Source organism: Saccopteryx leptura, chromosome 2 (genome assembly GCF_036850995.1).
Source record: "Saccopteryx leptura isolate mSacLep1 chromosome 2, mSacLep1_pri_phased_curated, whole genome shotgun sequence".
Lineage (NCBI taxonomy): Eukaryota > Metazoa > Chordata > Mammalia > Chiroptera > Emballonuridae > Saccopteryx > Saccopteryx leptura.
The window spans coordinates 228,161,839-228,173,908 of record NC_089504.1 but is presented as its reverse complement, the minus strand read 5'-3'; the positions used below and the strand labels follow the sequence as shown (position 1 = coordinate 228,173,908).

Sequence of the window (12,070 nt, the reverse complement as noted above, 5' to 3'; positions counted from 1 at the left end):
GCATAGACATAACAGTAGACAGGTGGCTTCCAGAGCCCCCTTCTCTGGCAGGCCGTGCACCAGCCCGATGGGTATGCTCACCGCTGTTCGCCAGTGTGAGCCCTGCTCCGTCTCTCCCCTTCATGTTAGCACCAGAGAAGACCTGGGGGCTTTTATCAGAGGGACGCGCCTTGCCCCAGCTTCCTTGAACCCTGTGAGTTCTTTACGCTGCCCTCAGGCCTGGGATGTGCACAGGCTGACTGCACCTGCAAGTGTAAGAGGTGTATTGCACATGTCAGTTTTGCTGCAGGTGTCCCTTCAGATGGAACTAAGCAGAAAATGTGCTATTTAAAAGGTTGGCTCTTTTCCTACAAGGAAAATAATTTGATTCCTAATATATTTATTACACGAAGAACGTTGCTCAGACTTGGGTTACTGGGCGACATCAGAGATCTTGTCTTTTGTGGAAAGAGAATAGCATTGAGAGCCACAATCTCCCACAGGTTGGTAGTTAGCAGTGTGGAGAGTTGAGGACCAGAGGAGTGGCAGTGTTCTCTTCTTTTAGTGGAGAGTCACCTTTTGGAAGTGTGGCCAGCATCCAGCAGTTTCCCAGTCTCCTCGTCTGGGTGGGAGATTAGAACACCTGCTGAGGGGAATTCTGTGTTTGATAAACACCCACTTTTAAATAGCCCAGTGGTTGATTGGATTAGCATTTAAATGAATTTGTTACCTTTTGTTCTTTTTCCAATTTAATGTTGAGAATTGCTATCTCTTGATAGCTTTTTTAAATCTCTCTTATGAGTGAAATTAAGCATTTTATTCATATTTTAAGGGTTATTTGTATATTTCTTTGAGCTGTCTATCCAGAGGTTTTACATTGTAGGGATTAGTCACCTTTTTCTAGTAGTGAGTACTTCTTAACCTAAAATAAATTGTCACAGCCATCTGGCTTTTGGCACCAAATTCTTCCACTTCTTATCTTTATTGGGTGAGTTATATTTAAAATATTTTTAACTTCTTACATTTGCATGAATATTGATTGTACACTAGCCATTGAAAAATGAAGATTTGAATGTAAATTTGTTTTGTTGCCTCAAAATACATAATGGATACATAATGGTACCAGAATACCAATTTTATTCATTTTTAAAAATAGATTTATGATTTAGGTCACAGCACTTCAAACTTATGGTTTATATAGTTGCATTGTAAGGAAATTAAAATGTAGAAAATAGGTAGCAGGGTACTGGTAGTGAGTATGTTTGAGAGGTGTCTCTAATAATGATCATGAAGTGATTAAGTTTATTTTTTTTGTTTTTTTAGTGAGAGAGAGAGACAGACAGGAAGGGAGAGAGATGAGAAGTATCAACTCATACTTGTTGCACCCTAGTTGTTCAATGATTGCTTCTCATACATGACTTGACTAGGGGGCTCCAATCGAGCCAGTGACCCCTTGCTCAAGTCAGTGATTTTGGGGTCATGTCTATGATCCCACGCTCAAGTCAGCGACCTTGGGGTTTCAAACATGGGTCCTCAGCATCCCAGGCTGACTCTCTATCTACTGCACCACTGCCTGGTGAGGTGAAGTGATTAAGTTGAATTACTTTTATTTATTTAACCATCATTAACTTATTGTCCTAAGTTTTTAAACTGAGTGCTGTTGAAGTAAATCTGTCTTTTAAAATTAGAGTGAAATGGGAAAATCAACTAACTGCCTGGCGACATGTTTGTGTAGGAGTTAGCTTCAACTGCAGGGGACAGACTGGAGCGTTTACTGTATAGAATTCATGGTGGAGTTTCAGGGTTGTGCCTGTGGGTTTAGTTGTAAAACAGTGAGCGGAATCCTTAGAGAAGGTCCCAGTGCCATCCTTTCTTTAGTGGTGGGAATAGTGAGAGTGAGATCATGTTGCTGTTTATCTGACGACACAGAAGTTATAAAATATTTGTAATATTTGTAGCATCTGTAGGTCAGGTGGGTGCTGACCGTATCACATGAGTCCCTCTCTGGACAGGTGGGGGCTGGGCTCTGCTCTCACTCTCTAGGCACTTGCAGAGTCATTGCATCAAAAAACTGCCCATGACAAACCCTTTGCAAAAAAAAAATGTACTGTTGAGCATTGATTTTGGTTTTATTTATTCATTTAGAGATAAATACATGTAAAAATATATTATTGAGCTATGCATATTTTGTCCAAAACAGAACAATTGTGTAAACATTCGAACAAATTGGAGAATACTTTGCAATATAAAAATTTTGTACTTTATAATCATTGTACATTTTCTCAAATGTACAATTTTAGATGCCGTGAAATATTTAAAAACTACCATAGTTGAAGTTACACGGTTTTTTGGAAAAACTTTTATATAAAACAGGAATAGTAGTTTTGTATAAAGCAAATTTCCTTTTAGCCTTTTAGTTATTTTTGTTTCAGAAAAGACTATTTAGAGCAGTGGTTCTCAACCTGTGGGTCGCAACCCCAGCGGGGGTCGAACGACCAAAACATCGTTCGACCCCCGCCGGGGTCGCGACCCACAGGTTGAGAACCGCTGGTTTAGAGGATTCTCACTGTGAAACTCCCTAACTGCTCACTGGCAGCCTAAGCTTCTCAGGACCAGTGAGCAGAATCAGAGAGCTATCAGATTTCATAGGAGAAGCTCTGACCTTCGCAGTGTTCATCTCTCTTCCCTTACAAGCAGCTGGACGCCTGGCTTTGGGCTCCTGTTGGACGAGAAGCTGGCGCAGCAGGAGGGTGAGGGTCGGCTGAGGAGGAGGTGCTTTGGCAGCAGCGGGGGGCCAAGATGGGCAAGCTGGGCCGGCAGGACTTCTGAAAACATCTGTGGGAAGCATTCCTGTAGAGATAAGCATTTTCAATAATAACAGCACCAAGAACAACTGACAAACAGAACACCCCCACCACCACTACACACACACATACACACACACACACACACACACACACACACACACACGATTCTTCACACTTTAGTAACTCACACACTAGCTTTCTAACTCGGGGTCCCACTTGTGAAATTAGCCGTTGTGTGTGCATTACATAGCTGAGATTGCTTATTGAAAACAGCACAATATTTGACACACAGTAAATGCTCCACAAATGTCCGTCATCACTAGACTCTTGCTGTGATTGAGTTACAGCCATTATGAGCAGTGCTGGTACTTACCAGTTTCTCTTCTGTCCAGAAGGTCAAGTCCACACTTGTTTACCCATGACCCACACAAGTATGTCACAAACTGTTTCAGCAAAAAACTAATGCAAATGACATTGGGCTAGGTAGAGTATTTTCCCTACTTTGCATGTTGTTTGATATTTTAATGTGTTTTACTTAAAATGTAGAGTTGGTGATTGTGGGGTGTTGCCCCAGGCCCCCAGGCCCCCAGAGCAATGACATGAGCATCCATTTATCTTTCTAAAATCTGAAAAACTCTGAATCCTGGACATATCTAGGCCTGAGGTTTGGATGAAGGATTTTATGGGCCTGAGGCATTTAATATATTTTTCAATTGAATTGAAAGGAAAAATTCTGTGTGGTCATGTTTAATGAGAAGAGGCTTTGGAGAGGTGTGTTTGGTGGCCTGAGGGTGTCGACTGGGTGATAAACACACTGTTTTCTGTCCTGCCCACAGCAACACGAGAAGGAGAACTTGCTGAAGGAGAGGGACCATATCCTGTGCACTCTGGGGGAGACCAAGCAGAACCTGACCGGGCTGTGCCAGCAGGTCTGTGAGGAGGCGGCCCTGAGTCCGGAGCAGATACAGATCCTCGCCAAGTACTCTGCCTCGGACTGCCCCCTCTCATTCTTGGTTTCTGAGAAAGAGAAACGTGCTTCTGATGGTGCTTTTGTGTTTCCACCCAGTTCGAGTTTACTGGAGGGGCCTCCAGCTGTGCCATCTGCTGGGGAGCAAGGCCCCTGCTGCCCTAGTGGGAAGGCCAGTGTGAGGGGCTGCACTCAGGGCCCGGAGCCCTGGCCAGCCTCCAGGGTGGCCTCTGAGCATGCAGGGCTCATGGACCAGTGTCGCCAGAGTGCGGGCATCTCGGACTTCTGTCAGCAGATGACAGACAAGTGCACTACTGACGAGTGAGCTCATCCACTCAAACCATCATGCTTTCTGCTGGGGTTCTGATGTTTGTCCTGAAAGCCTGGCCTAGCCACCTGTCAGCCATGGTGTCTCTTCCCCTTGTGGTGCGCTGGGGGAGGAGGGGAGTCTGAAGTTGCCCTGACTCCACGAGAGGCGCAGAAATGATCTGCCTTCTGGACACTGAGAACCACACATGACCGTCGTTGGCTTTAATAACTTCTGATTTACAGAGTAGTAACTGTCAGTCACAGCTCTTCCCTGTACTCAGAATAAATATGAGCATGTGCCTATAGCCTTTCCAGCACAGCAAGCAGCTGCCATGTCTGCAGAGGTTCCTGTGAAGAGCAGCCCACAGAAATGTAGAGACCACCCTTTCTGCCACGTGTTGGTGGGAACACGTCCCTAGCACTGCCGGCAGACCTGCGCAGGAGTGGGTGTCCTGGCCTTGGGTGTATGTGTAGAGATGTCTGCCTGAACCTGGAGCTTGTCCTCTGCTCCTGCTAGCACCAGTGAATGGGTGGCTGCATTGTGAGCCCTACGCCACATTGGACTTTGGGAAACGGGGACCCGCGGTGGCCTAAGGCAGAGGCTCGTTCCTTGTCACTGTTGACTTCAGAAGTCCTGGCTGCATGAGAGTGGATGAGTGTCATCCTGCCTTTTTCTCTGCAGTCTTTCCCACATTGGGGCCGTCATGTCTTCCTGTTTCCTATGCTCTGTCCCTGCAGAGGGAGAAGTAGGACTCGGGGTCGCGGCCTGAGTGAGCACTGACAGTGCCGCCAGGGCTCCCGAGGCCTGAGCTCACTTGCCCTGCGCAGCGCCTACGTGAGAACGCCAGGCTTGGGAGGGGGCTGCCTGTGTGTTAGGAGTGGAAGTGACTGTTCACCCTGGTTTTGGACTCCTGTGGTTTGCTGTACAAGCATTATTACAACCAGTCAGCTTGTGAAGGGGTGGGACTCGTCTTATTTCAAAGTGGGTTTGAATTTGGAAACCAGATGAAATCTTGCTCTCTTCCCTGGAGCTGGTGTGTGAGGGCATGGGTCATGTTGACGTGGGCATCTCACAGTCACCCTGTGTTTATCCAGCCTTGCTTTAAAATACAGATTTTATATCTGAGTGCTCACCTCATAACGTTGTTTTGGTGGTTTTTAGGCAACCCGGTATGATAGGCTTGTGAGAGTCAGATGAAAGCTATAGACATCAAGTTCTCGCAGTTACACAGAACTGAATATACTCTCATTCACAGACACATTTGCAGGGCCCAGTTTTAAAGGTACAAAGGAGTAATTTATGGTCTTTGGATTAGAAAGTACTTCACCAGGTCCAACAGCTGAGAGACTTTCATAGATGGAGCCCTGAACCTGGTGAAGGGCCCGTGCTGTCCGTGTGAGGAACAGCCACCCGTCACGCGGACCAAGTCTTTGGGGACCACACGGGCACTTCAGAGTCCTTTGTCAAGTGTTATCCTATTTGATGGGGGGTGGTTGGGGGAGATAGTACTGGTGTAGTTTCAGTGGTTTGTATGTTATCTCTGTTATGGACTTAGTTGTTATAAAGAGAACTAGTTGGGCTTGTTTATATGCTAGGGGCTTCTGTAAATACACCCAATGTGTCGGGAGGATGATGCTGATTCTGTGATGACGCACCCATGCGATAGAAAAAACGTGTACACACATCCCCATGTAGCTGTTTCCTTGATACTTGTAATTTTAAGTTTTAACTTCAAAACATAAAATAATATAAAAACATTTCTGGTTTACAAAATGTAAAATCTTACACAAGCCAATGGAATCCTTGATCTCCTACCTCACAGGACACACAGCTGTCCGTCGTACTCTTTGTGTGCAGATGTCATGTGGCCTTGTGCCTGACTGCCCTGTAAATACTGCTCAGAATGGTAACACCTTGTTGTCCCCAGAGTTCAAACAAACATGGTTTTTAGGGCACTTGGTTTAAATTTATCTCTATATAAACAGTGTAGCATTAAGGTTTATTTTAATGATATTCTGAGTATTGGCCAGGTGTAATATTTTGTAAAATAAGGCATTGTTTCAGTAGCCAGCATGTAAAACAAGTAACTACACTACCTCACACCACCATGGCGCTCAGTGTGTGGCAGAGAGATGGAGAGCTAGTCGGTTTTACCTTTGTCTTTTGTCTATAAGGTGGGAAAAGAGATTGCATCGCATTACACATTTATGCCCAAGTTACCTTATAAAGTTTTTTTCTAAAAATCTGTGTTGATTTTGTTGAGGGTGTGGAAGGCAGATGAGGGTTATGTGCATAGCATGTGTCCTTCCCTGTGTGGGTCTGGAGGCTGCTCCCGTGTGTGCTGCACTGGTGTGTGGTCATGGCTCCTGATTGTGGGTCAGCCTCGGAATGCTAGGTGATTTTTAAAAAGCTGTTATGTCTAACTCAGCAAAATGTTACCTTAAATTTTTTTATTTCAATTCACCTGTAGCAAATGATTTGTTGTTAAATTGTTCTATTCAAAGCAAATATGAATATAAATCTTGGTTCTCCATTTGTAACTTTTATAACATAATTTACTGTAGCGTAATGCTTAACTGGTTCTGACGAAGGAGTTAAGTACATTGATGGGCAGACAGATGGTGCAGGTGTCTGTGGACACTGAGCCACGGGTACAACTTGGGAAAATCAAACAGACGGCAATGTTGTAGTGGATTCTCAGGTGAACTTTCTTCAGTTATGGAACATCTGTTTTGAATTTGTAAATATTTTAAATGTTTTATTAAGGCATTCTTTGAAACCTGTTAGCTAAATGAAAATTTGAAGCCATAATGGCGTACTAATTGTAAATAAACATCTATTGATTTTTTTTTGTATTTTTCTTAATATAATTTTCTAACAATGCAATAATAAAACCACTAAATTTATATATCCAATATCTTATTAAGATCATGTTTTATTACAAATAAACTTTCTTAGTATTTATGTTTCCTCCCTAATGTGCTTATCTAAATGTAGCAAGGCGATGTGCTAGATGTTGGTGATAAGTTGATAGTTAAATAAAATTCCCTAAGGTTGCTTTTAACTGGACAGAGTTGTGTGTCCCATTCCCTCCCACCTCTCCTGTGAATTGCTTGTCTGTGTCTTTTGATCAGTGGTCAGTATAACTGTCATCTGTGTGAGGGAACCTTTCATCTTTTATAATTGTTGTACCGGAAAAATAAATTCCCAAGTGTTTAAGGAAGGGCAGGTTTTACCTGCTTCTCTTCACGTGCACCCAGTCTTTGGGTGAAGATATGCTTGTCGGTCCCTGCATTTTACAAACTCACCTGCTGAGTCAGCCTCTGGCCCAGCCCTGTCCCAGCTCACCACTCAGAGCCCTTGGTGATCTGACACGCTCTCACCGGGGGCAATTCTGCATCCTCGGTGTTTGGCAATTTCTAGAGACACGAGCAGTGGTGGCAGAGGCCAGGCACATGGCCACGAAGCACAGAGCAGCCCTCCCAGCAGAGAATCAGCCACCTGAGGCCATCTGTGCTGGGGCTGAGGAATCTTCATGGAACCAGCCATGGGGTCAGGTTGACGTGTAGGAAGTGCTCCATGAGGTACAGCAGGGTGGTGGCTACAGGAGTCCAAGGAGGAGGGAGTAAGGAATGGGGATTTCAGTGAGGCTAGTCTGCAGAGAGGGGGCAGCCTGATGTGTAAGGGGTTTAAGGAGGCAGTGTCCCGGGGGAGGGACCCAACCTGGACTCAGTGAGTCTGGTGACCACAGTGTCTCTGGCAACCACAGTGTCTCTGGCATCTTACACAGTACCCTCTGAGTACTAACCTTCTCTTGGATGGCCTGTGGTCAGACTTCAGGGCCTTTGAGAATAGAAGTGTAAACAGTAAATGAGGTTCTGGAGGGGGACCAGTAAGGAACACTCACGTCCTGGTCCCAGAGTTCTGAGCCAGTTGAGAAATACGGTGGTGAGTGACTTACGCGTTGCTGATGGAAGCCAGGTTGGGGGACATGGCTGTACAGCTGTTTAGCCCAGTGAATTTACTGAATGTGAACTTGAGCTCCAGCCAGTTGCCCAGCTCACACCCAAAAGGGCAGAGCCCTCAGAGGGGCAGGGACATGTATCCCCCGGGCAGGCAGACCCTGTGACTAAGAGAAGGCTGACTGTTGATTACAACCTAATGATCAGAACCACGGACCCTCCCCAGGGCCCATGGGGAAAAAGGGACACGGGCTGGAGGGTATTTGGGAAAATCCTGAAAACTGGGATGTGTTCCTCCATCTCAGTTTTTTCGACGCTGTACTTACCCCTTGTCCACCTGGAGGAGAGCACACCTGTCTCCCTTTTCTGGGGCCGCTTCTCTTAACACCAGCCTCTACTCTGCAAGGTGGCTTCCTGGCCAGTCAGAAGGTAGACCTCTGTTCTCCCAGTGGCCCTGCGGTCGATCCAGCATGAAACTCAAAGGTACTGGGTACTAAAGACTGGAAATGAACTCCTTGCTCTTCCCACCCCTCACTCCTCCTGCCTTATCCCGTAAAGCACACCAGAGGCTCCACAGTGAGACTGAATTCTAACACGAGAAGATTCCCATAGGAAACTTTATGGGATAGTCCAATAAGTGCTGGCAACAGGAGAGCCCAGCTCTGACTGTAAATCGCCTCCCATTACGCTTGAAGGGGAGAAACAGTTCCAAGATTAAATTCCTTTGGAAATTAAAATCCAAAGACAAAGTCTACAGGAATTAAGTAACTAAAACTATTTTGCCCTTGTGTTAATTACACACATTGTAGGAAAAATAGATTCAGAAACTGTCCTCTTGAATTTCTCCTTTGGACCTCCCCCCCCCCCCCCCCCCAGCCCGAGGAGCTGGTGCCCGTGAGGAACTGAGGTTCTCATGGAAGCTGCAGGTGTTGTTGGGCACTTGTGCTGGAGTGTATCCTGCCCGGCCCAGCGGGAGCCTGTTCAAGGCCGAGCCTGTGGGTGTTCGCCTCCCAGGGTCTGTACACTGGGCACAGAATCAGCACAGCCTGGGCCCCGCCTGGCCTCGTTTGAGATAAGCCACCTGCACACACCTGTCTGGTGGAGAGGTGGCTTCAGCGGCCCCATGGTTTGCCCCGTTGTCAGCACCCAGGACTCAGCCTGCCTTCCTCTCAGCTGGGAGGACCCTCAGGAAGGGCTGCTTCTTGGCCTTGGGCTTTGATCACTTCTAGAATCTGAGACTTCATGTTGCATAACGCCTGCATTTATGTTTTTCCTCCACCAGGGTGTGTCTGGCCCCAGGGCCCAGGGCCCAGGGCTTGAGGGCACCCTCCAGGGCTCCTAGCACCCCTCAACCCCACCGCAAGCATGTTAGGCCCGAGCCACAATGGAGTTGAGGCCCCTCCTGCACACTGTGTTCAGGCCTAAGCGAGCTGCCTCCTGGGTGACTCCCTTTACATGGACACGAGGCAGGTACAGAAGTCGCATGGACCCCAGGCTCGCCCTCCACATTGCCTCACGGCTGAGACTCACCATAGCTGTGGTGCTGGTGACATGGGCCTGGCTCAACAGTTCAAAGCTAGAACTGTCCCAGTGCTGCCTTCCCTGTGAAGTCCCCAGCAGTGTGCCCTGAGGCCACCTGCCCTGGGCGAGGCTGCTGCCTCCCGTGGAGGAGAGGACACCCACGGCCAGCTGCCTTCAGGGTGACCTGTGCCACATGGCTCCTGGCCTCGTGCAGTCCACCCAGGGGCCTTTTGGCGATATTTCAGCCAACTTGAAGTTCACAGATAGTAGACTGAGGAGAGTGGGCACTGGCCAACAGGCACCCCGGTGTTGCTGACATGGGCACTCCATCTGCTTCCCATCCTCAGGCGAGTGGACCGCAATCTGGGAGAACTGCTGTGACGGCTGGATGCTGCCCTGTTTTCAGAAGAAAGCAGTATGCTGTGATAATCCCAAATGTCTCAGGATGAGTTGGGTCGCTTCACACTCTGAGCTTGACCCAGTGCAGCTTCTGGTCCTGTGAGAGGCCCCTCTGCTGAGTGCCTAGTGCAGGGGTCCCCAAACTGCGGCCCCCTGAGGCCACTTATCCGGCCCCCACCGCACTTCCTGAAGGGGCACCTCTTTCATTGGTGGTCAGTGAGAGGAGCATAGTTCCCATTAAAATACTGGTCAGTTTGTTGATTTAAATTTATTTGTTCTTTATTTTAAATATTGTATTTGTTCCCGTTTTGTTTTTTTACTTTAAAATAAGATATGTACAGTGTGCATAGGGATTTGTTCATAGTTTTTTTTATAGTCTGGCTCTCCAACGGTCTGAGGGACAGTGAACTGGCCCCCTGTGTAAAAAGTTTGGGGACCCCTGGCCTAGTGCCTGCTGCTCAAAGGTGCCCACTTGGCTTCGCCAAAGGCCCACGTGGGCTGTGGGGACCCCACGGAGAGTCACATTCATCACATTCTAAACACCACACGCTGCAGCGGTCCTCCCAGCGCAGAGGCTCACAGGCAGGTCTGGTGCCTGTCGCCAGGCCAGCACCACGTGAGCACCCCTGGCTGTTCCCGGCTGCACCTCACACCACGGCTCCCTGTGTTCCAGACCCAAGTCTGTCCGGCTACCCACGTTCTAGGCTTCTGATTTTGATTTCTTAATGTCTCCACCTCCCCAACCCCAAAATGCTGGTGTCCAGAGAAGCATTTCCTAACCCCTTCCCGAGTTACGAGGAATGAAGAAGATAAAATGGTTAGACAGTTGTATGCTTTACAAAGCGTTTCCCCTATATACCCACTGGAACCACTAAGCTGTACACCCAAAACTAATACAAAATAATATTGAATGCAAACTGTAATTGAAAAATTAAAAAAAAGTAAACTGAAATGAAGGAATGGTGGATGGAAACCCCAACAAAACGTCAGCACTGATGAGCTGGTGGAGGAGCTCAGAGCTGCTGATGTGGGGACACTCCTGAGTGCTGCCCCATTCCCCCTCCCTCAGAGCAGCTGTGTTGCCCAGATATCTGAGTTCCCGGCTGCACAGCTGTGACAGTGACAGCCCAGGGCACAACTCGTACTATTTGGGGACAGGCCTGTCCCACGAGGAGAAGTGCCCCCACCCAAAGGGTGACCCTGGCAACTCCCTGACGGGCAGGTGTCCATCACAGCGTCCCTTAGTGCAGTGAGTAACTGTGAAGAAGCCTATGGAAATGGAAAATGAGAATCCCTGTCCTGAACTCAGTACTAAGATTTGAGGGTTCAGCTCTTCTCATGAATTTTTTCACTTCATTTCCACAGTAACCTCAGGAGGCAGATGCTATTATCTTCCTTTAGGAGTTTCATTCTGCTAATGCGCTCTATGATGAACGTGGCGTAATGTGAAACACACTTGTGACAAATGCTAAATGTAAAGTTAAGGCACTGATGTGTCCTTGAATGTTTATAACCATGTGTATTAAAATTCCCTCTGAATAAAAAAAAACTGAAGTCTATCAAAGGTGAACAGTTCTGATTTATTCAAGTTTGCTTTCACTCATACCCGTGAATCTCCAGACAGTAACCTCTGCAAAAGAAAACTATCAAACGTGGTTTGAAGAAACAAAACCTTGGAAGAGAAAAGCTTAGGGGGTGTCAGCCAGAAACCTACCAGCAGAAAGTTACATCTCACTCACTAAAGGGCCCAGATCCTGACAGTGGCCTCCGAGGCCGGGTCAGGCGCCCTCTCCTCTCCAGGCTCACGTCCCCCATCATCCTCTCCTGGGTTCCTGGCCTTTTCTCAGCACACCAGGCTCTGCCACTCCATGGGGCCTTGGCCAGGTGATCCCTCCTCCTGGGACACCCTTCTGGCAGGTACCTGTGACCCCCTTCTGGGTGACATTTACCCAGGGCCACCTCCGCAGTGTGGCTTTCCTAGTTACGACCGACCGTGTGAGTGACGCCTCTTATCTGCCGTCATAGCTCCGACCCCCCTACCCGGTCTTGCTCCTCACTTTCTTTTCCAAAACACCTGTCGCCTCCGACAGACTCCAGATTTGGCTTACTTCTTTGATCACTGTCT

The 12,070-nt window shown here is 47.5% G+C and overlaps 1 protein-coding gene across 2 annotated transcripts in view; it reads left to right on the top strand.

Moving 5' to 3' along the window:
* The window catches only part of BACH1 (BTB domain and CNC homolog 1), a 39,316-nt gene extending 33,599 nt beyond the window's left edge, over positions 1-5,717 (top strand). For both annotated transcript variants that reach the window (XM_066370388.1, XM_066370389.1), the window contains exon 5: positions 3,623-5,717. In XM_066370388.1, the coding sequence (XP_066226485.1) occupies positions 3,623-4,078 (456 nt within the window). In that variant the 3' untranslated portion in view covers positions 4,079-5,717. The remainder of the gene's footprint in view (positions 1-3,622) is intronic.
* The last annotated feature ends 6,353 nt before the right edge of the window (positions 5,718-12,070 follow it).